Source organism: Littorina saxatilis, linkage group LG2 (genome assembly GCF_037325665.1).
Source record: "Littorina saxatilis isolate snail1 linkage group LG2, US_GU_Lsax_2.0, whole genome shotgun sequence".
In the NCBI taxonomy this organism is placed as follows: Eukaryota; Metazoa; Mollusca; class Gastropoda; order Littorinimorpha; family Littorinidae; genus Littorina; species Littorina saxatilis.
This window is the reverse complement of record NC_090246.1, coordinates 99,684,525-99,707,616: the sequence shown is the minus strand read 5'-3', so window position 1 is coordinate 99,707,616 and position 23,092 is coordinate 99,684,525. Positions and strand designations below refer to the sequence as shown.

General features: G+C 41.6%; 1 protein-coding gene and 2 long non-coding RNA genes across 4 annotated transcripts; 1 reads left to right on the top strand and 2 right to left on the bottom strand.

The window, feature by feature from the left end:
- The first annotated feature begins 300 nt into the window (after nt 1–300).
- LOC138960311 (aminoacyl tRNA synthase complex-interacting multifunctional protein 2-like) lies at nt 301–19,512 on the top strand. Of its 2 annotated transcripts, none has more exons than XM_070332161.1 (4): nt 301–490; nt 17,090–17,287; nt 18,250–18,478; nt 19,004–19,512. In XM_070332161.1, the coding sequence occupies exons 1-4, from the start codon at nt 344–346 to the stop codon at nt 19,405–19,407; spliced, it is 978 nt and encodes a 325-aa protein (XP_070188262.1). In that variant the 5' UTR covers nt 301–343; the 3' UTR covers nt 19,408–19,512. The 2 variants fall into 2 exon arrangements, with proteins under 2 accessions (XP_070188262.1, XP_070188260.1); XM_070332159.1 differs by lacking the exon at nt 301–490 and adding an exon at nt 14,434–16,042.
- LOC138960312 (uncharacterized) lies at nt 992–6,183 on the bottom strand. Its single transcript, XR_011453941.1, has 2 exons — nt 5,643–6,183; nt 992–4,242 (listed from the first exon to the last, which is right to left on the bottom strand). It is a non-coding gene; the product is annotated as an uncharacterized lncRNA (long non-coding RNA).
- Nucleotides 19,513–19,726: 214 nt separating the features above from the next.
- On the bottom strand, nt 19,727–21,434 carry LOC138960313 (uncharacterized). The gene is made up of 2 exons (XR_011453942.1): nt 20,739–21,434; nt 19,727–20,644 (listed from the first exon to the last, which is right to left on the bottom strand). It is a non-coding gene; the product is annotated as an uncharacterized lncRNA (long non-coding RNA).
- Between the last annotated feature and the right edge of the window lie 1,658 nt (nt 21,435–23,092).

The window sequence follows — 23,092 nt, the reverse complement described above, 5'->3', positions numbered from 1 at the left end:
TTTCTCGCATTCCGGTGAGTGTGACGGTATACAGATAATTTTGTGGAATTAACTGGATGAAAGTGATGTTGAGCACCTAGCTAAGTACTCAAAAGTTATCATGGTGTGATATTGTGTGTTGCACTGTGTATGTGTTGTCCTTAATCATTATTTTACAACAACCAATCAAACTGTCTGTTGCATTTTTTCTTCTCGTCCAGTCTCGTTTTGAACATCGAGAAGAGAACAAAATAATATTAAATGAGATGCGAAATTCCTTTCACTTACCTCCCCTGACAATGAGTTTTTCGTTACAAGGGAAAGAACTCGATCACGTCTTGGGGAAAACGTGGCCATCATCGCCATGGCGTCTGCTGTTGCTCAGCAAGGAAGCGGTACTGTTCCAAAGATGTACCGCGTCAAACCGTTCTTTGACACAAATGCCGAAATCGTGTCAAATGTGGCAATGTACAAAGTGAAGAAATTTGAGAGCGATACGACAGGGATATTGGTAAGTTCTGGGAGTTTAGTTTGAAGGGGAATGTACACCAGGCGAACAGGCAACAAATGATTTTTGGCTCACGTAAGTGTAGCCTATGCGATCGTAACTTTGTCTGTGCGTGCGTGCGTGCGTATGTGCGTGCGTGCGTGTGTATGTCTGTGGTAGAAACTTTAACATTTCGTCATTTGAAGACGTCACATTATGGCGTAAGAGGGTTAGACGTCACGCGAAGGAAATCAATTACTGAACGTCTCGGTCATTGTTTTTTTGTGCGGGCCGAGACTAGTTGGCAGTCGTGTCCCTGTAACTTTGTAAGTAGGCTACATGCAGACAGACAGATCTAGATCTAGTGTCTCGCTTTCTTGCACAGTGTCACCTATGCTTACTGTGTGTGTGTGTATGTGTGACGGAGTGTAGGTAGCGGCAGTCAAAACTTGGTTTTGAAGTGAGAGTGAATGTTTTGTGATGTCTTGAAAGAAAAATAAAGTACAAGCAAAACACAAAAAAAAGTAAGTGGATACCTTTATTAGTTCCTGAGATTTTGATATTTTAGTACATACGCTGTCGCGACTCTGCTTAAAACTGTAAAATAGGGCAACTTCAGCAGCATGTGGGTACCACATAGTTATCCTCAGCCCTTTCAACTTTTCAGGATCTGTTATCAGCAACCAAGAATAGAAAAAACACATAGTTCTAGCCCTCTAATCTCATATGGCTTCTGTCAGCAAGCATGCAAACTTCACGAAAAACACAATTAAACCCATCGCAAAATTGCACGGGAGGGCAACTTTGGGTCATCACAATTCACACAATATGTATAGCAGCTGTCTGAAACTTTCACATATTCCAAACAAATGTGTGTAGAACATGGCTATTTTTTTTCAGACAGCTTAGTTCAATGCTTTTGGAGTATAAGAGCCTCAAAAATGTCAAAAACCTCAATTTGTCAAGCGGAAAAACAGGAAAATTACAGTTTTTCGCACTTCAAGGCCAATAATTAAGAAACTATTTAAGATACAACGAAAAATTTTGGTGTGTAGATAGATTACAGTGTAATCTTTACAGACATCAGTAAAATTCAGTGTAATGTTGAAAATAATCCCCCAAGAGTGGACAAACCCCCCCCCCCCCCCCCCAGAGGGGGGTAGCACATTTCAGATTGAAATATTTCAGAAACTACTGAAAATACAGCCATGATTTTTGGTGTGTAGATTGATTACAATGTTATCTTCACAAATATGTGTTCAATCAAGTACACTACATTGGGGTGTGCACGTTAAAGATCCCACGATTGACAAAAGGGTCTTTCCTGGCAAAATTGTATAGGCTTAGATAAAAATGTCACTGTTATCCCTGCGCCTTGAATATGTGCGCGATATAAATTGCATAAAAATTTTTTTTTTTAAATTAAAAAAATATATATATATAAATCCCTGCGCTTAGAACTGTACCCACGGAATATGCGCGATATAAGCCTCATATTGATTGATTGATTGAAGTAAGATCTAGAGAATACTACATGGCTTGCTGTGTCGTACCAGATTTACACGAGTTGTTTTTTGACTCACATGCGAAGCAAAAGTGAGTCTATGTACTCACCCGAGTCGTCCGTCCGTCCGTCCCGGCGTCCGCCCGGAAAACTTTAACGTTGGATATTTCTTGGACACTATTAAGTCTATCAACACCTGATGTGGCCTGATGGTGTATGGTTACAAGATCTCAAAAAACATGTGCGGCAACTTGACCTCACATCAAGTTCAAGGTCACAGGGGCCGTAATTGTTGTCTTAAAAACGGCCATTTTTCACATTTTCTTCTGAAGTTATCGAGAATGGCAACCTTAGCTATGTATGCTATACAGGGCAATGTAAGCCCTATCTTTGGACACCAGTTTGGTTGACCTTGCTTCAAGGTCAAGGTCGCAAGGGTCCTTTAAAGTTGGATTGTATACATATTTTGAAGTGACCTTGACCCTGAACTATGGAAGATAACTGTTTCAAACTTAAAAATTATGTGGGGCACATGTTATGCTTTCATCATGAGACACATTTGGTCGCATATGATCAAGGTCACTTTGACCCTTATGAAATGTGACCAAAATAAGGTAGTGAACCACTAAAAGTGACCATATCTCATGGTAGAAAGAGCCAATAAGCACCATTGTACTTCCTATGTCTTGAATTAACAGCTTTGTGTTGCATGACCTTAGATGACCTTGACCTTGGGTCAAGGTCACATGTATTTTGGTAGGAAAAATGTGTAAAGCAGTTCTTAGTGTATGATGTCATTGCTAGGTTTAGTTATTTGACCTTGACCCTGAAGGTCAAGGTCATGTAAAGGTCAAGGATGTGAGTCGTATGGGCTTTGCCCTTCTTGTTTAAATAGTGAACTGCGAAAGCGAGCTGTTTACTATTTGAAAAAGCAACGAGTGTAAATCTGGTACGACACAGCAAGCCATGTAGTATTCTGTTTATCCTACATTATATACTTCTGTGCCAGATCTAACTAAAAGTCACCGACAGCGATATTGCCTTTGGATCAACCGCTTTAGAACTTCAAACCACTTTACTCAATTTGACATTCATTCCTCCGCCATGACACACACTCTCAAACTAGGACAAAGTAGTTCGCCTTTGTCAACACTGTTAAGTTTAATATTCGAACAATCAAAACCGAGTACCTGCAAAACCGGTAAAATCCGTTGCGTTGATCGCGAGTCATGGCGGAGTATTCGAGCGAAGCAATGGTGACGCACGCTTCGAGACAATTTGTGGAAGAAATCAAACCCATCACTTCAAAATATACCAGATAAAAAGAAAAGCAGTGGCCACAGGATAAAAGAAACCAAAAGGAACAACAACAGCAAAGCATATCCTTCCTCGATAGGATTAGCTTGACCTTCCGGTTTATCCCATGTACTACTAATTTACATAGCTTGACCTTCCGGTTGACCTCATTTACATGATATACACACGTGTGATTTGAACGATTTTTATCTCACGGTTATCTCTCTCACGTATGTGGGATAAATTTACTAACATTGTTCACAGTTCTCTGGGGAAAACTAAATTCTTGCAAAGTGCACAGTCGGATGAGAAGTGACAGTCAAATGCATATATACCCCTTCTTCAAAGTCAGTCAAACAAAGTTGTCAGTCAAGTACTGCTTGAAACAGGTGTACATGGCAGGCAGGTTTGCTGGAGATTCGACTGTGAATGTTCTGCCAGAAGAAGAAAATGGTGCAAGCACAATGTTGTGTCCAAAAACAACCGATGCAGGAATCTGGCAGAAGTCAGCGATAGGTTCTCCTTTTTGTGGAACGATATTAGATCGAGCACCATGCCATTCACAAGTTCTGATGGACGGTCAAGGTCTTCCAGAAGGTCCGGATTGAGCAGGTGGTTTCTTGTGATCCTATGTTTCAGCAAATGAACCCCAACATTCCGGCCCATGATGCAACGCCCTGCGTCGATATCCAAAAATGCTTCTAGTTCTAATCCAGTCTTATTCCCCAGCTTTGTTGCTTCTTTCACTGTTCCCTCAATTTCTGCCTTGATTTCAAGTCCTTGCAGCAAGTTCACTCGAACACTTTGGGGAGAAATTAAACCAGGTCACTCCAATCCCTCCCTGTTTCCAACCGAAGCAGATCCAGCTGCAACAATAGCTTGTTGGTCAGTGGTACCAGCTGAAGTTTGGGTGGTCGACCTCTTCCAGTTGCTGTGAGTGTGAAAGCAGACTTCATTTGCTGGAAGTGAGCATCATCTGTAACACGCACAAACAAAACAAAAATGTAATACTATGTTCATAATATTTTTGTACTGAAACCATGAAGGCTACCAGTAAGTTCGTCACGCGGTAGATTCGTCACCCGTGACGAAATTACTGGCAGGGGTGGGCGGGTGTTAAGCTTAGAGCTTATGCTTTCAGATGTTTGATTTGTGGGAGAGATTCAAGATTCACTGACATTTTTTAGAGAGAGAGAAAGAGAGAGAGAGAGAGAGAGAAAGAGAGAGAGAGTTGTTATTTTAAAACCCGAGATCTACTCATTGTGCAGTTCTCAACTGAGCAGTTTTCAGACGACACAGTCCGAGCGTTGTTATTTTAAAACCCGAGATCTACTCATTGAGCAGTTCTCAACCCGAGATCTACTCATTGAGCAGTTCTCAAAAGCATGTAGTCTGAGAGAGGGAGCGAGAGAGAGAGAGAGAGAGAGAGAGAGAGAGAGAGAGAGACGGACGGACGTACATACACCCATATCCATGACACGCACGCACACACACGCACGTACAAACGCACAAACACTCACACACACCATCGCACACACACCCACACACTGACTAACACCCACACACGCGCGACCAAGAGAGAGAGAGAGGGAGTCCTATGACTTCAACCTCACTGTCAAGGAGGCAGAGAAACTCAATGTGAGGAGAGGGAGGGGTGGAAGGAGGTGAGAGAGAGAGAGAGAGAGAGAGAGAGAGAGAGAGAGAGAGAGAGATAGAGAGAGCCGCGCTCGGACTACTGTGGCGAAGTTACCGGGACCGGTGACGAATCTACCGTGTGACGAACTTACTGGAAGCCACCATGAAGGCCTGTTTACTTTCAGTTTTACTTTTGTCCCAAAACAAAAGTTTGCTTTGTTTTTCTGTCATGTATTTGGTTATTTTTTAACTCGTTTCTAATTTATTATATCACCTTGCTTGTCATGAGAAACAAATTAGTAATCACACAAGTTTGATGGACCATAAACTCTGATTAACTGGGGGGAAAAGGAAGAAGGAATGGAGATGCGCTAGGGTCAGTGCATGTAAGCTACGCTACTCGTTGCTAGGCCTAGTCTTGCACTTCCGGTTTTAGCAAAGGAACAATTATTCCTTTTAATCCTAATTTAATCCTCAAGAAAACAACAACTGAGAAACAAAAACCATCGGAGTAATAATTCAAGATTAGTTTGAAACAAATATATCACATGTACGGCGAAAGGCAAAAAATAACTTAGGTCGTTTATCGAGTACCCCCATTTCAACACCCAATACAAAATGACCCAGCACAAACTACTATCATCAAAATGAAAACTACGCACTCAAAACGCTAAATTCAGCAGAATGGTTCGACAGATCAACTTCTAAACACTAAATGAACAGAAAAACATCAACACTTACCAAGGATGGGTTTGATTTCTTCCACAAATTGTCTCGAAGCGTGCGTCACCATCGCTTCGCTTGAATACTCCGCCATGACTCGCGATCAACGCAACGGATTTTACCGGTTTTGCAGGTCCTCGGTTTTGATTGGCTCGCGCTTCGCGCGCATGAATCTTAAACGGAAACTTCCATATTTGGAGGATTCACAAGAAATCGGACTTTCTAGCGCATCTTTTACGACTACGATCGTTTGAGTTGTTTTTAAGTTACGAAAGGTTAAAGTTGGGCAATTTTTTATTGTCCATGTCTAAAATCCACCATCGATTTAATCTAAAAAATACCCCCCCTAGAAAGAAAAGGGACTCTTTCTTTAGCAGTTGACACTGGTTTCCGATCGTTGAATGAAACTATTTTTAGAAAATACAACGCCGAAAGGGAAACACCACAAAAAGTTGAAGAGCAAGTAGTAATGGCGGTCGCGTCACGGCTGTCCGAAAATCCGGAGAGAGTATTTGTGATTCACGCACACGCATTCAATCCAAGCACATTTTGCAAACAAATGGCATGGGGTAAAAGACAAAGAATCCAACTTCATTTCTGTAGTTTCCATTTTCAATAATATGCCATATATTGAAAGCTGTCGGAAATTGAAAACGTGTTATTTTCAGCACAGATCTCGCTTTCCCGCATGGGACTAGCGTTACTGCCGCTACCTACTGAGTGATTGAGTTTGTGTTACTGTTTGTCGATTTCTTTCGTGAGCCTTGAAGGCTTCGCCTCTTGTTCAGTTGTTGTTCCTGTCTTCTGTTTTGTGTGAATAAGATTAGATTGATGTTTGGTATGTTTCTTCGTCTGACAGAATTTCGTCCAATCGAGAGGTCAGTTATCGATCTTTTGGTCGTGTTACATTACAACCCATTGTGCGATCTGGCCCTGTACAAGACATGTATACGACTAATACTAAGGCCAAAAAAAAAAAAAGGTCGGTTTACGGTAACATAGGGTGAAAAAATAGGGTCGGTAGGTTGGCTTTTATTTTTTTTTTTTCTCCCCTCTCTATGATGTTTCACAGTTCATTTCTTCTCATCAATCCCTGTTTTTGCCCAACATAACTATAAACAGTACTTTGAGCTTACCTCCCTTCTGTCGTCTGCTGTTTGAGCGCAAACAGCTCTATTTTGGATGCGTTTTTTTGTTTTTTTCAGACGATCCAAAAAAAAGATTAGGGTCGGTCGGGTTACCGTAAACAGACCTTTTTTTTTTTTTTGCCTAATAATATATATACTGAAAGGCATAAATTCTGCAAATAGTGCATTGAACGATTTTGCTCTCAAACGAAAATCAGATTGAACCTGTAATTTGTAGTTGACATCTTGAGTGTCGGAGCAAATGTTTCATGCTGTCAGCGTGCGCTTTGCAGTATTGCTGATCCAGCCACAGCTCACTGTGCTAATAAAGACCATGGGCTGAACGGGAGACAATAACGTAAAAAAGATAGTGTATGGCCCTATGAAATGCAACTGGCTGTTTGGCTGTATCAGATATCGCAATCATGCCACGACTTGATGAAGGAGAGAGACTCAGCAAGCGATTGGGATGCTCAGAGCTGGCCAAAGCATTGAACGTGATGAACACTGAACGTTTTCCAAAATCATTGCGCTTAGACTCAGTCACTTTTTTAAAAAAATTGTCATTTCATGATGTTCTATTCAAAATCAATAAAGCGAAGGTTTATAAACATTAAAATGGCCAATAAATAAAATATTCAAACATTGAAAACATTCACCACCGAGTTGATTTTTTTTGATTTTTTAAAGTTCCGTTTGCGGAATTTATGCCTCTCGGTATATATATATATTATTAGTAACACGAGATATAGATCGGGCTGACCAAAACAGGACTGCCTGCGTCAGTTCGTGTCTGCCGAGTTCTGTATGGACTGACACAACATCTCTGTTTTAGGATTTGACACAACATCGATCGGCCCATTGGAAGAGTAACAGTAACACAGGCATCTATATATATATACGACTAGTGTCTGTCTGTCTGTTCGCGATGCACGGCCAAAGTTCTCGGTGGATCTTTTTCAAATTTGGACAGCGTATTCAGCTACACCCCGGACACAACCTCATCGATGAGATATTTCAACACGTGCTCTCAGCACGCAGCGCTGTGCGCGCTGAACCCATTTTGTGTTTTTTTGTCGGGATCCACTACCAGTAACTCTTCCTTATCTTCTCCAGTGTTTTCAGCCGCGATTATCTCCCTTCCTCCGTGTGGCGTCAATCCATATTCCCGTTACTACGTTACTGGCAAAGCCGGGTCCCAGGCACAGCCTGGTATTCGGCTCTACTTCTTCCCGGCGAAGCCGGTACCCGGCGAAGCGGGTAATCATCTAGTATATAGATGATTACCCGCTTCGCCGGGTACCGGCTTCGCCGGGAAGAAGTAGAGCCAAATACCTGAAGGAAGGGAGATAAACGCGCAAAACACTGGAGAAGATAAGGAAGAGTTACTGGGAATGGATGTACAGAAAAACCAAAATTGGTTCAGCGCTGTGCACTGAGAGCACGCACGTGTTCAAAATTTTCCACGATTGTGTCCGGGGTCTACCTGAATATGCCCACCAAATTTGAAGCAGATCCATCGAGAACTTTGGCCGTGAATCGTGAACACACAGACAGACAGACACACACAAGCCATATATATTATTATATGGGTCATTCTCAGAAATGGTGGTCCAAAGTGTTACATACAAAGTAAAAAATAAAGTGTCAAGAAATACAAAATAATTGTTTTTACTATGAAGTCTATTGTTTGCTATACATAATAATGCAAAAATTAGACAAAAAGAGTAATTGGTTGCTGAATAAGAGACGTTTTAAAGTGTTGTATTTACGTGATGAATGTTGTAACATGGAAACCAAATTCCAACTTTAAACCACCGAAGCCTTCAATCCTTTGTGCATTTTTTATCAGTTCTGCAGTATTTTTGTGTTCTACCCAACACATTCTAGTTATGAAAGGTAAGGACTTCAACTAATATTGGTAAAAAAATGACATTTGGAACAAAACTAAGGTGAATGTCGCAACACAGAAACGAAATGCTTGAACCACTTTCGGTTCCTGTGCGACAGACATGAATCTGCACTGTTTGGCCTTTCCTGCCGGCAAAACCCGTCTGACCCAAAATAACTACACAAAACACAATTCGTCAGAGTTTGCTGTATTTGTTGAAAGTTCCTGTTGCGTTCAGATTACCCATTTTAAGTACTTGATGAATGTCGAACATCGACGATCAGAGGATACGAAAACTTCTTGGCTGCTTTGTTCCGCTAAACTTCGCGCTTTGAGAGACTGTTTGCACTCGATATCCTTCCGACACTACATTGTCGCCATCCGCGGTGTGTAAGTTTGTGACAAAGCTTTGCAGGCTCGACAATTAAGTAAAAACCATCTTCAGTCGTAACGTAGGTCAGGAAACGACGCCATGAGTTTCAGAAAATGTTATGATTCTGGTATTTTCTGTGAATATTTGGCTGTGATTCAAAGGACTATTTTCTTGTTCGAACTTCCTGTGTGCCAAAGAGCTAAAAATAGCCGTGATGTGGCAAAGTCATGGAGCACATTGCTGTCCGATGTTCGCGCATCGAGTCCGGATACGATGCGTTACGACATTCATAATTTTTTGTTCGAAGCCCGTAACTTCAAATTCAGCGTGAGTTTTTGCAAAGATGTGTTGCTACATCCAATACTGAACTCCTGACTGTCGATTGCAGTAATTTGTTGGTGTTTGCATGTTTGCATTTAGCCATGAGACTGAACATATTGTTGATCACGAAAGTCGTGTAACGCTTCGGCGATCCGGAAACGGCCGAACTTCGCAATTGAAAAGCACACAAAAACAACACCAACGTATAGAAACCATTTTTATTGACATACAACAATGCTTTAATGTCTCAGGAATAGATTCAGATGAAAAAAGTCGTGGTAGAAATAATTTTAATTTACTTTTTCATGATTTCAAATGTGTCACCCCTACTCACTCTCACTGGACCACCATTTCTGAGAATGACCTATATATAGATATAGATGAGAATACAAATACCTCGGCTTGTATGTCGATGGAGCGATCTTTCACTAGTTTCAGTTTCATCAACATTTTCGTGTCTCTCATTAATTTGATTTAGACAGATTCTGTTTGTAGTCCTGTGACAACATGTCAACGAGTGTATCATCATATCATATCATGTACAACATGTAGGCTTCATAAGCCTTTTGCCTGCTCTATGATGTTATTTCAATATTTGTAATGATTTTTTTCCATTTCTTTTTTGTCTTATTTTGTTAGTGTTCAGCGTTCATTTTTGGTGACATAATGGTAGATGGTAAATTATTCCAACTATTAGTATTAACAACTCGGTTAGTAAAGAAATGTGCATAGACATTAGTGTGAACAGTTTATTTTGCAAGTTTGCATGGAGTTTAGTTTAGACTACTTAGCTCTCTAATAACTTGTGCATAAGGGCTCTAGTTCAACCTAAAGTTTGCGCATTTACTAGAGGAGCATTTCCTGGAGGTAGAAAAAGCACAAAAGGCTTTTCCAGGTTGAAAACAAATCCACTCAATCTAGTGCTCAAAATGCCACTACAGTGAATTGCTGTGACCGCTGTGGCCACATATACTGCACAACATGACAATGGTGGCAAGGCATTTTGCCTTATGACACAGTCAATTTAGCTGAGATGAAAATGTCATTTTTTTTTTTTTATTAAGAATTAGATTGGATATTTCAATCAGATTTTTGTTTAAAGATTTTATTATTAATAACCCCTAAGCAGCCAATTTGGGAAAGTTTTCTGACATGTGGAACCTTAAACTGTTCAAAGAACATTGGCTGTGCTGTAAAGTGTAAGTTAGATACCCCTTTAATGATTTGCTCTCAAATGCTTTATTGTAACTATTCTAATTAATTAAACTTTAAAGGGATTTAAATCGACGAGTGGTAATTGATGTCAGCCTGTATCAGGAGTCAGGATTCCGTTCATCGTCAAATTTTATTTATTACTAATGGTTACAAATTCCTCCAAGCAGGTAAACACTACTCAAATAATAAATGCTACTCAAAACCAGTCGTTTCAAGTTTGAATAACTGAGCCCTCAAACACTTATTTTAAGGTATTCCTGTTGTGTGGTGGCATCATAATAACCCCCAACCCAGACTGTATGGCTCCTGGGGTGATTAAACATGGTTTTCTGTCAGTTTTATCCCTTTAAGCTCTCATTCATTTGTAAAAACTTTGTTTTCATAGCTGTAGCGAATTGTCAAGTGACCTTACAACAGGATTTGGAAAACCATGAAGAAATGTATCCAGCGGTTTTTCTGGTACTACTTCACCGTCTTGAGACAACACCTCCAGGAAATGCACCCAATTTGCATTGAATTATACGGCTTCTGTCTAACTTAATGGGCATTTTGATGATGTACATAGGTTTTTCTGGTACTACTTCACCGTCTTGAGACAACACCTCCAGGAAATGCACCCAATTTGCATTGAATTATACGGCTTCTGTCTAACTTAATGGGCATTTTGATGATGTACATAGGTTTTTCTGGTACTACTTCACCGTCTTGAGACTACACCTCCAGGAAATGCACCCAATTTGCATTGAATTATACGGCTTCTGTCTAACTTAATGGGCATTTTGATGATGTACATAGGTTTTTCTGGTACTACTTCACCGTCTTGAGACAACACCTCCAGGAAATGCACCCAATTTGCATTGAATTATACGGCTTCTGTCTAACTTAATGGGCATTTTGATGATGTACATAGGTTTTTCTGGTACTACTTCACCGTCTTGAGACAACACCTCCAGGAAATGCACCCAATTTGCATTGAATTATACGGCTTCTGTCTAACTTAATGGGCATTTTGATGATGTACATAGGTTTTTCTGGTACTACTTCACCGTCTTGAGACAACACCTCCAGGAAATGCACCCAATTTGCATTGAATTATACCGCTTCTGTCTAACTTAATGGGCATTTTGATGATGTACATAGGTTTTTCTCAAGCTGTCTGGTTCTTTGGTGGACTTACGTAATTAATCTCTTCCAAAATGTTTATGTACCAGAAAATACTGTTTTTCAATATTTTTTTCATATTTTTTTCAAATTTTTTTTCAAATTTTTTTTTTGCATGCTTACAAATATACATTGGCACGTACATAATCATAACGGTGAGAAGTTGGCTATATCCAAGCTATCAGGATGTGCATCTTTGCCGGTACATATCAAAGGTTGTTATGTATAATGTACAGTACACTTCCAAAATGTCAACTACCGTACTTTCCGGGTGACAAGGCGCTTCGTTATCTAAGACGCACCCCCTTCTTTTTAAAAAAAATTGTAATCCAGTCACCCATTGGACGCAGGGGGCCGATAGGGCGCACCAAAATGACCCAGTTTTTGCCATGAGAGGTGGTTCCCCTGTCATATCTGAGAGAGGAAACACTTCCTGCATCTGGGTCAGTGACCGGTCAGTGACAGACTTTAACTGAGTGAAAATATGTGTGGGCCAGATCAAAGGCATTGTGATAGCTAGGTGGCCTTGTTAAAAGACACGACCTTCTTCCCAGGGGTCAATGACCCAGTTTTTGCCATGAGAGGTGGTTCCCCTGTCATATCTGAGAGAGGAAACACTTCCTGCATCGGGGTCAGTGACCGGTCAGTGACCGAGTTTAACAGAGTGGAAATCTGTGTGTGCGCCAGATCAAAGGCAGGGCAGTACCTAGTAGCTGAAACATGCATTATCACAAGTTGTTTGACTGGTACTCAAGCGGTCTCTTTGATTTTTTTCGTATTTCATACACGGATTAGGCGCTTCATTATACAAGACGCAGGGGTCGAACTCGAGGAAAAAAGTCGCGCCTTATGACCCGGAAAGTACGGTACACCTTATTTTTTCATGACTTGCGCGTTTATCTCCCTTCCTTCGTGTGGCGTCAATCGCGTACAATGCGCCGGCAAAGCCGGCGTACACTCGGCAAAGCCGGGAAACTTCTTCCCGGCGAAGCGGGTATTCATGTAGTATATATAATTATACTTGATTTGTTTTCTTTCATTTCACCTGCTTCTTTCATATTCCACTCCTCTTCCTTAGTCTGGCTCTTTTTTTTTGGGGGGGGGGGGGGGGGGGGGATATGGGATAGGTGGGCAGCAATAAATACCATTGGATTTTGGAAGTCACACCTGTTATCTAGCAAACGCATTCACATTCCGCATAGCTAATTGAGCGATTAGGCATAGTTATACGGTCAGTTATGTTAAAAATAACAACTAGGGTATATAATATCCTTGTATATTGACACAAACATGATGTTTTGGCGATAAAGTTGCTGTTCTGCTGGGGAAGAACAACTGTGCTGGTGCTGATGTATGCAACAGAGGGCTGAATGCCAGCTGGTGTGATTTGCTCTTGTGTACCTGCTGTGTCTATTTCCGGGAACAGCTCGCAACTCAGCAAGAGAAGCAGTGAGGCTCTTGCAGAGGCTTCTTGAGAAATGTACTGATAAGTATTGTACAGATTATGTTTATAATGAGAAAAGATCCGCAACTTCAGCAGGCAAACTGATGCACATACATAACAAAAATAACACAACCTGATGCACATACATAACAAAAATAACACATTTTGTAGATTCCAGTTTCATAGAAATAATTGGCTCACCTTATCTTTCATTTTCTGACATTTGATTAGTTGTGGTGTGCAGACGAACAGTATCAGATTACGTTAGAACTTACTTATTCTGGACAGAATTTCTGTGCATAATTCCGATGGTAAACTTAGATATTGTGTCTTTATTAGTTTGATGATCTAAATTTGTTTGCTTGTCAGTTGTTTTTCTGCTGAATTTTTCATGGTTTTAACTGTACATTGTACAGTACGTTAACTTAAAACAGTGACACGAGACACACCCAAATAAGACAAATTTATTCTTTTCTTCATTTTGTCTTTTTTCTGTGGGAAAGAGGGACTAATAGGCCAGGCAAAAAGAGCAGATGAATGGTAATTGAGAGAGAAATGTCTGTGTCACATCCTGCTCTCTCTGTCTGTCTGTCTGTCTGTCTCTCTCTCTCTGTCAGTCTGTCTGTCTCTCTCTCTCTCTCACTCTCTCTCTTTCTCTCTCTCTCTCTCTTTCTCTCTCTCTCTCTCTCTCTCTCTCTCTCTCTCTCTCTCTCTCTCTCTCTCTCTCTCTCTCTCTCTCTCTCTCTCTCTCAGGGCATGATTGCTCGTGCACCCGGCATTGCAAAGTTTACACCTGTACCCGTTTGTCTGAGCTATTGACATACAACTGGCTGGCGTGTTTGCTCCTGAACCCTCCACCCACCGGGTGCCCTTCAGTGTGCAATGGCATAAGACACTCTGGGGGATAGGTTAAAAGTATAACTTCCTCCCCACACTGACACACCTGTCTGCACTCAGGAAATGTGCTGGTGATTGCAGTGTGAAGCCGCCCTCTGCAAGTCTCCCTTTCACTGGTGTTTGTGTGATGCCACATGGTGTCAGAGCAGTGTGCCCTGCTCGGAATGTTGAGCTGTCTGTTGTGATGATGGGGTGGAGGGAAGAGATGATGGGAAGTGAGGGGGAAGTTGTAGTGGGGGTGTGTGCAGTGTGAGCTAAGCTAAGCTGAGCTAAGGCTGCATTGCATCTTGAAGCTGGGATCTGATTCACTAGCACACAGGGTGGAGTGCCATACAGGCTCAAAGAATGAGCGAGAAAGAGAGGAAGCTGAGGTCGCAGTGTTCTCCTGGCTCTTGTGGAAGACGGTCTTCACAAACTGGAATTGATCTTGTCTGCTGTGCAGAATGACATCTTTTTCCTCTTTTTGTTTTTAATACAAATGTTGTACAAACATTGTTCATTGTGAGAGATGATGTTGTGGTTAGGGTAGTAGTTGAAAGCTTGCAGAAAAATAAGTTATAATGTAAATAGAAAGACAAAATTTCCAGAACTTTTTCGCTTTTCGTTTTCGGCTCAGATATGGGAAATATTTTGTCTCGGTGCGCAGACGAAATCAGCAATGTCTTTAGAAATTGCCGGTCGGAAAAAAGCGAGGAGGAAAGGAAGCGCAAGAGAGACGTTGAGTTCCAGAGCCGCCATGACAGACATGGAAAGAGCTTGGACAGGGCGGAACGAGGACTTCTGCATTGTGCGGACAGTCCTGCAGCGGACAGCAGGCGAGGCCTGTTGGGAAGCTACTCCTCCAGGATAGAAGAGGACTGGCTTCCTGAATGTGACCAGACTCATACGCATAGCAGTGGCCAGTGTCCTCGGTCAGTCAGCGCAGACTCCTTTCTGCTGAAGAGCAGGGATTTTCCATCGGAACCCACCATCAGCAAGGAGTACATTATTCAGACGTACAAAATCACTAATCCTGAGGAGCATGTGGCCGCCTTTGCTGGGAGTGGGAGCAGAAGTTTTCCAGGAGACACCAGGCATGCAGGCATTGACAGACAGTATCAGGGTGGTGCTTCGGAAAATTCAGGAGAAATGGAAGGAGAGGGCGGTCCTGCCTCAAGAAGTGACATGGGAAACTCAGGTTTTACAACCATACCCATGATAAAGCCACACTGCAGTGAGTTTAGACCCAAAAGGATAGATAGTTTTAAAGCTCCAAAAAAGACTGTGGAAGAAATTGCCACAGAAAGCTTTCTGAGTCATCTGAAGTGGAAAAAGGAAATGGATGCAACTGACAGTTGCGTGCAGTCTAAGCTTACAGAGTGTGTACCGAAAAAAGCAAAGATACAGCCAATAGTCAATCTGCAACCAAAATCAATTACCATTGATAGTCGGATGCAAACAAAAGATCTCGACAGGCTGAAAGAACATGGGTCAACCTACAGGCACATGCAACAGTCATCTGGTAAAACCATTGGAACTGTGCCAGTTGGGATAGTGATTGCAAATTTGGTGAAAACACAAGCTGTAGTGGAGACTGAAAGCAAACAAAAATTGGATCTGTTGATGAGAGAAAGTCATGTCACTGCTCACTGTGATTATCAGACAAAACCCGAAAAAGACTTTATTAATGCAGAGAGTTTTGGTCATGAGCCAAGCCCAAGAATGGATGCAGGCAGTGATACATTGCATTGTTTTGGTCAAGAGAAACTGTCAGAAAGGGAGATGTCTGTATTGCAGGAGCATTGTGAAATTTCAAAGAGAGGAGAAGAAACTATCACAGTGACCTGTTTTGACCCACACACAACGCCAGAAAAAGGAGCTGACGTAACAGAATACAAACGGCACAGTGTTAAAAACAGCAATGAAGGAATAGGTGAAAAACAGATGACAGACGGAAGCCCTACCAGGAGAAGAGATAATGCAAGTAGCAGTGGTACAGGCACTAAAAAGGTGGGGTGTACTGGGAGGAATGCTATGTCACTGCATGCTGTGTGTGTGCCTCCAGTGCAGTAACCTTCTTGCTGGCATCAGATCAGACGCCCTGTGCTATTTTTCCCCCTGCAGGGGTAATAACTCTGTCACCCCTGTTGATTGTTTGTCTATGTTCTGTGAAGATTTGTGGTCTTTGTTATGGAACTGTTGTAATACCTGCACATGTATGTTTTTGAAATACATGTGCATGTATTTTGTTTTGCAGTGAGTATATTGATGTTTTCAGAGTGCGAATAGAGACATGCTGCTAAAATTCATCTTTGCAAGTCACTGCAGTGCAGACACCAAAAAAAGTCACACACACCCACATGAAGAAAGAAACACACACACACACACACACACACACACACACACACACACACATGAAGAAAGAAACACACACACACACACACACACACACACACACACACACACATGAAGAGAGAAAAACACACACACGTACACACATGCTCAAGGTTCCCGATTGTAAATTATTCAAAGTAAAGAGTTTCATTAGTGCAGTTCAGTTGTCAATATGATTCGGCTCTATTTAAGACAGTAATGTCATCAAAAGGTCAATGAAAAGTACTTGCAATTTAACTCATTTGTGATTTTTTGTCAAAAGAGTTTTGAAATGTAAAGGAATTGTGCGGGTAGTGCAAATTTTACAACCGTCATTGACGTAACTGCCCATGTTTCTTGTTGTCTTTCTAGTCCCACTTTCAGATAATAAAATCCGACGAAATTGTACATGTATTACCTAAAATGTTAATGTTTTCTGGCACTTCAGCGCTGTTGTTTGATGTTCATAGCGAGATTGTATTTGAGTTTTAGTGAAAAGAACAGTACACCTCAAGATGCGCAGGTGGACGGTAGGCACTCAACAGCTGTATCTCTCAGCTTCACAATTTCAGAGCAGTGGCTGCAAGATGATCAGCCTGAACCTGTCCATCAAATTGGTTCTTTCGGTCGTCAGTGCATGTATGACATTTCATTTAACTTAAGGATTTTGACTTCTGCTTTCAGAGCGGAGGAGAGGAGCAGGTTCCTGAGAGAGTCCGTAAGCTGGAGCAGCGACAGGAGAAGGTACTGCAAGAACTTCAGAAACTGCAGCAAAGCGTTCAGGCGATGGCACAGCAGCGAGGTGTCAATCTTTCCGCAGCTGCTTCGCCAACTGTAGGTGCTGCAGCAACATCAGCATCCTCAGATCAGTCACCACTCCAGGTATGTTGCTTGTGTAGTTGCTATTCTGTAAGACATAAACTACATAAAGGTTACAAAGAAGTTTGTGTGTTTTATTACACTATATCTTGAACATAGAACTGTTCAGTTACTGCCATTCTCATTTTTGCTGAAGGGTCTTTCATCTACCACAGCCCTTTCTTACTGCCTGGTTTTTTTTGTGTGAAACTTTTTTCGGATACATGTTTTGGCAGTCTTCTTTTTACTGGGCCATTTGATTTTTGTGTTCTTGGCATACATAGTCTCCAGCATAATGTGTGCCGCGTCTGCTGTACTGTTACTACCTTACCTCACTAAGTACTGAAGAATCCTTCACGAATGATTAAGCAGTGTCTGTTACAAACTAACCTAAAATGTTTATTGAACTTGAACAGGGAATATGGTGCAGTGCCAGCCCGTGAATTCCAGATTTATTTTATCTTCAGCACAGAAGCCTCGTTTTGCTGAACTGTTTCAAGGGAAACGTTACTGAATGTATTATTTTATAAACTTTTCATGCTTTATTAAATTCTTGAAATGCGACCATATGTAACACTTTCTACCACAGCTATGTTGACCAAGTTTTTTTTTAGCCGAGACCAGCAGGTCACTCAGAATTGTAGTAACTGTGTAGAAACTGTGTATCAACACGCTAGAATGCAGGCGTTAGATCGACGTTACAGGAAGCGACTGAAGTGACTGTTTGTACGGGTATATCCGTACCAGGTCAGATAGAGCCATATGAGTGGGTACGGATATATATCCGTACCTGGGAGACAATGAGTTCAACGTTATCCCCGGAAGGCGGCTTATGGCTGTCTGAATGGCGGGGCAAAAACGGTCATACACATAAAAACCCATCAGTGAACGTGGGAGTTTCAGCCCATAAACGCAGAAAGAAAGAAAGAAAGAAATGTTAATGCCTGTTTTATGTTTTTATTATTTTATCATTTTCATCTTGACAGAATGGTAAACTCCACGACCTGGTGATCAGTGCCGATCCTTCGTCAGCCCCCCTCTCTCTGCTGGTCTTGCTCAAGCAGCTGTCCACACAGTGCCAAGTACTTACATCCACTTTCGTCCACTCCTCCGCCACTGACACACCGGAGAAGCTACGTGCTTTTCTGCACAACGGGCCCCAGACAGGCGCACGCAGCACTTACCAGCTAGCCGTCACTGTTGTATGGAAGAAAAGTCAGTGAAATTTCTTGTTCTTTGTTCGTATGTGCTGGTTGGTGCAAGTGTGAAAGTTGTTCTTTGTTCGTGTGTGCTGGTTGGTTAAAGTTGTTAGTGCAGCTGACTAGAAATTGGTCCCTTTAAATGAAGACTCTTTATAATTGACACATGAATCAGGGTTACTGTGTCAGTGAAGTGTTGAAAGTTTTGGTCAGCTTGTATTGATTCCATATTCATTTTGAAGTTGTTGGTTGTGCGCCCCATGTGCTTTTTCCCAAAAAATGTTTTGTACGATGGAAACCACTGAAATTCCTGTTTCTTATGTAATATGTATTCTATGATTTTTGTTTGTTTGTCTCATCAGTCTCGTAAGTTTGTGATCATCACACCTACTGGCAGTCCTCGGTGAACTGAAGTGACTACATACAGACACATGCAGGCATGACGCACATATCACCCCCATTATATTTCTGGCCTATTTAGGCTTCTTATTCCAAACATTGTATTGTACATGTGAGTAACAGCATGTCTATTTTCCTCCAGTTGCCAACGGCCCCCGGATGATGGTGAGCCCGACCCGCCAGACGTACGTGGAGGGGGAGGCCAACATTGCACGCTACTTGTCGCGTCTGCTGCAGCCTGCCTATGACAGCAGTGATGCCATCACCGCCACTCAGATCGACGAGCTCCTCGACCTTTCTCAGCAACAGATCTTGGGAGGCAACAATAAGGAGCGATCGGCAGCGCTGCGGACTTTAAACGCTCGCCTGGGCAAGGCACAGTGGTTAGTTGGGGCCAGTCTATCTGTGGCTGATGTGGTGGTCTGGTCCGCTGTACAGGGGGCCAGGCTTGGAGGGGATGCTCCCGCCAATGTAAAAAAATGGCTCAAAGCTTGTGGCGAGAATGAGCTCTTCCAGGAAGCTGTGAAGTTTCTACCACCGTCTTGAGACCGGTTTTTGCCTAGTGACGCTGACAGCAGGTTCTGTTCTGTGAATTGAGGAAGTGTTTGATCACTAGGTGATGTTGTGAATTAAACGTGATATTGACTCTAAGTTGACTTTGTGTATGCATATTTGAAGCTTGAACAGGGATGAATGGATGATTGGATTTTCAATCGAAGATGGACGTTAAAATGCGTCTTGCAGCTTGGATTGACAATGCTAGTTACATTTACATACGTCCTACACGATTCAATTATTCAGCGAGTTCAGTTCTCTTGCATGCATACACACATATAACAAGCAAATGTACAGTATATTTCCAATGTATCGTTTTGAATGGTTTAATGAGCAGGAATTTCATCCAAACATCAATGTTAACAAAAAATCACAACTGGTAGTGGTAGTCACATATACTGCATATTTTTTTAGCAAAGACATAGTCTCATGTGAAAGTTCAGTCTCTTTCCATTCTCACAAATTTTTTTCTAGCTAAATTCCTCCTCTCCCCGCCCAACACCATCCGTCGAAATATACACCAGACTGGGAACCCGTGTTTTGCACTTGGGAGTATTCTCAAACAAACTTGACGTATTTTCCGAAAAATGAGTGTACTCCACACAACATTTGAACATTAATGATTCAAACATGCTTTGCACGCGTCCGTTGCACCGTTAAATAAGTTTACCAATACATTTAAAACAAATCATTGATCGAACGCAGAGTTATCCAGTTATTTTTAATCATTAATTTAAAGGTGGTCGTCTACATTTTTGCTTTTTTTTCAATAATCTTATGGTTAGAGTTCGCTAAAAAGTTATGTCAGATGATGAATGAACCATGGGGAAAAAAGTTATAGAAAACAAAATATATGTAAAAAATTTTTTATTTTTGGGTAGCGTGACTCACGCTTTCAATATTTTGTTTTCTGTTTGCTGAGAACATGTGCTTTGCCTAAAAATACTGACCAATCAAATTCATGTCACTATGCTTATAGCCACGCCCAAACAAGTGCACGCTTTTTTTTAAATGCACGGGATTTGAGAGGAGTTTTGCGCTTGGCATTTTCCAAATAAGGATATCCTACTATGAGTACTACGCTGGAATACTACAATGAATTTTCAAACGGCTACACTGGCTTCGTCTTTCTTGATCGAAAGGGGGTGTATTGTTGATAATTGTAGATAATAGACTCTGCATATTAATGGTCAAATGGCGATTTTGGTATAAAAATGTAGACAAGGACCTTTAATGGTCAAATGGCGATTTTGGTATAAAAATGTAGACAAGGACCTTTAATGGTCAAATGGCGATTTTGGTATAAAAATGTAGACACGGACCTTTAAGCAGTGCCCCATGAAATATACAGGAATGACAGGAATGACAGGGATGACAGGAATGACAGGGATGACAGGAATGACAGGAATGACAGGGATGCGCTTGTGAGAAAAGTAGTTGAGGAATTTTTCTCGTCTTACTTTTTTTTTCACCAACCGTACTGATCGTCTTTTAGACAATCAGGCATACAAAATACGGCAAAATCGTATGGGTTCCCAGGTCTGGTACACACTTGATCATTTGGACTCGAACAGCAGCAAAAATTATTATAGATGAACCTGTTTGTGACGGCTATCCAAAGAACCGACCAACAGCAGTTGTTATAGACAGGTGATTGGTATGGATAGGTTAATTACATGTATATATCTATACATCTATACATATAAATAAAAGAGAGTGTCTGTCTGTGTGTGTGTGTGTGTGTGTGTCTGTCTGTCTGTGGTCGCCATACCTCAGAAATGGCAAAAGATAAGCACAAGATATTTTGCATGCACACTGCCCTGGACCCACAAATGTGCACCTGGGTTTTAGTTTCTCCAGACATTGTTTCCTTCCTCGGATAATTACCCTCCCCATCTATCAATACAGTCTATATAGTGCAAGGGAGGTAAGTCATGCTTTGTCACCCACGGAAGGGAGGTAACTCTCATCAAACAGTATACCGTGTCATTCTCAAGGGTTACCCCCCGCCCGCTATCATCCCGCCACCCCCCCCCCCCCCCCACACACACACACACTAACCCTGCCCCCTGCTCCCCATTGGAATAAGATTCGAGAGGTTTCTGAGAGAGGGGAGAGCAGAAACACCCGGGCGAAGCCGGGCCTGACTGCTAGTATAGAAATAAAGTTGGTCGGGATCCTTAGGGGATGGTCGTTATGGGCAGGTGGTGGTTATTGAGAGGTGGTCCCCAGGTTCCACTGTACTTGTAAAACATGGAATGAGCATAGTCATTTACAGTGTATTTTTAGAAGCGTTTTTTCAAAACACTTGAAACCTTGCTGTAAATGCTTCGAACGTTGGGAATCCCACATATCATTTGGCAAATTTTCCCCCGAAATCGGCGTATGCTGCCTGGATGGCAGGGTAAAAACGGTCATACACGTAAAAATCCACTCGTGCTAAAAACATGAGTGAACGTGGGAGTCTAAGCCCATGAACGAAGAAGAAGATTTGGCAAATGTACTTAATCCCACAAACCAAGGATTAACGGGTTACCATTAAACCAGAGACCTGGAATAATCTGAAATGTAGGAAAATTTTACATTATAATCAGTATCCATTTGTACACCACAAGACCTTTACAGTGTTCAACATTTCCAGAATATTTCTATGTATCATACCTCTCAGCAACAAAAGCAAGGGTTTTTTAGACATCCTGCAAAAATGCAAGTGGTAGCAGGTAGGGTTTGAGACTGATACATGTACTGTGAAATAAATTATCATCTCTATGATAGGCAAGGAGAACATGTCAGATCTGCATATATTAATGCAAAGAGTTTACAAACATTTGTTTTTACACGTGGTAGACAAGCTCCATAGTGCATGATGAAAAATAGTGTACGTTCATACCTCCTGGATAAAATGTTGACCGTTTTAATACCTCTTGGCTTGGCTACTTGTACTTGAAATTTACAATCAGGAGATTCTACACCTCCAGTTTTATGTGATGTGAAACACTGCTATATGCTAGGATCGGCAGCTTCAGCAATCTTAACACATCAAAAGAAACTTGCAGCTTTTTTGACAGATGCCAGTGCACGTTATGCGGTCACCATCATTACTACATCAACATGTCAGCAGACATTTATGATTAATATCACAACATCCCTGAAGTGCTCTCTGCAATTTTTGGCAAATACGGCAATTTCATTTTCATTACTTTAGTGTTCCATCGCTGGGAAAGTCGGGTCGCTTCCTCCTAGTAGAAAGCTAGCAGCAACAGAGTCGCGCTACCCAGGTGTATGCGTATTTAGGTGTAATCAGCCACCTGCACTTATGGCAGAATGACCAAGGTCTTTTACGTGCCACAGTGGTGGAAGAAGGATACAGGCATGGGAATTGTCCGCCGAACGGCAGATTTCCGCCGAATTTTTTTTTTGTTCCGCCGAAAATGCAAAAGTGTCCGCCGAAAAAATAAAGGGGGGAGGCACACAAAAAAAGCACCGGTTACTTTGGCCTTTGCGCAAAAGCCCGCGAAAACATTCCGTACTTTGTTCACGCACTGCTACCGCCCGCCTCAGTTATTGAACTTTTATGTTTGGGAAGTAAACCAGATTGCACAGATTGTGTTACAAGTTACATTTTCCTGTTTGTCTCAACAGATAAAAATTTTTACAAATTTAAACCATATAATAC

What these genes read in the sequence shown, in the direction of transcription:
- LOC138960311 (XM_070332159.1), top strand. Translation starts at nt 14,672, where the DNA reads ATGGGAAATATTTTGTCTCGGTGCGCAGACGAAATCAGCAATGTCTTT. An exon ending in GTGGTACAGGCACTAAAAAG is followed by an intron (nt 16,043 to 17,089) that starts GTGGGGTGTACT and finishes TTCTGCTTTCAG; the next exon opens with AGCGGAGGAGAGGAGCAGGT. An exon ending in CAGATCAGTCACCACTCCAG is followed by an intron (nt 17,288 to 18,249) that starts GTATGTTGCTTG and finishes TCATCTTGACAG; the next exon opens with AATGGTAAACTCCACGACCT.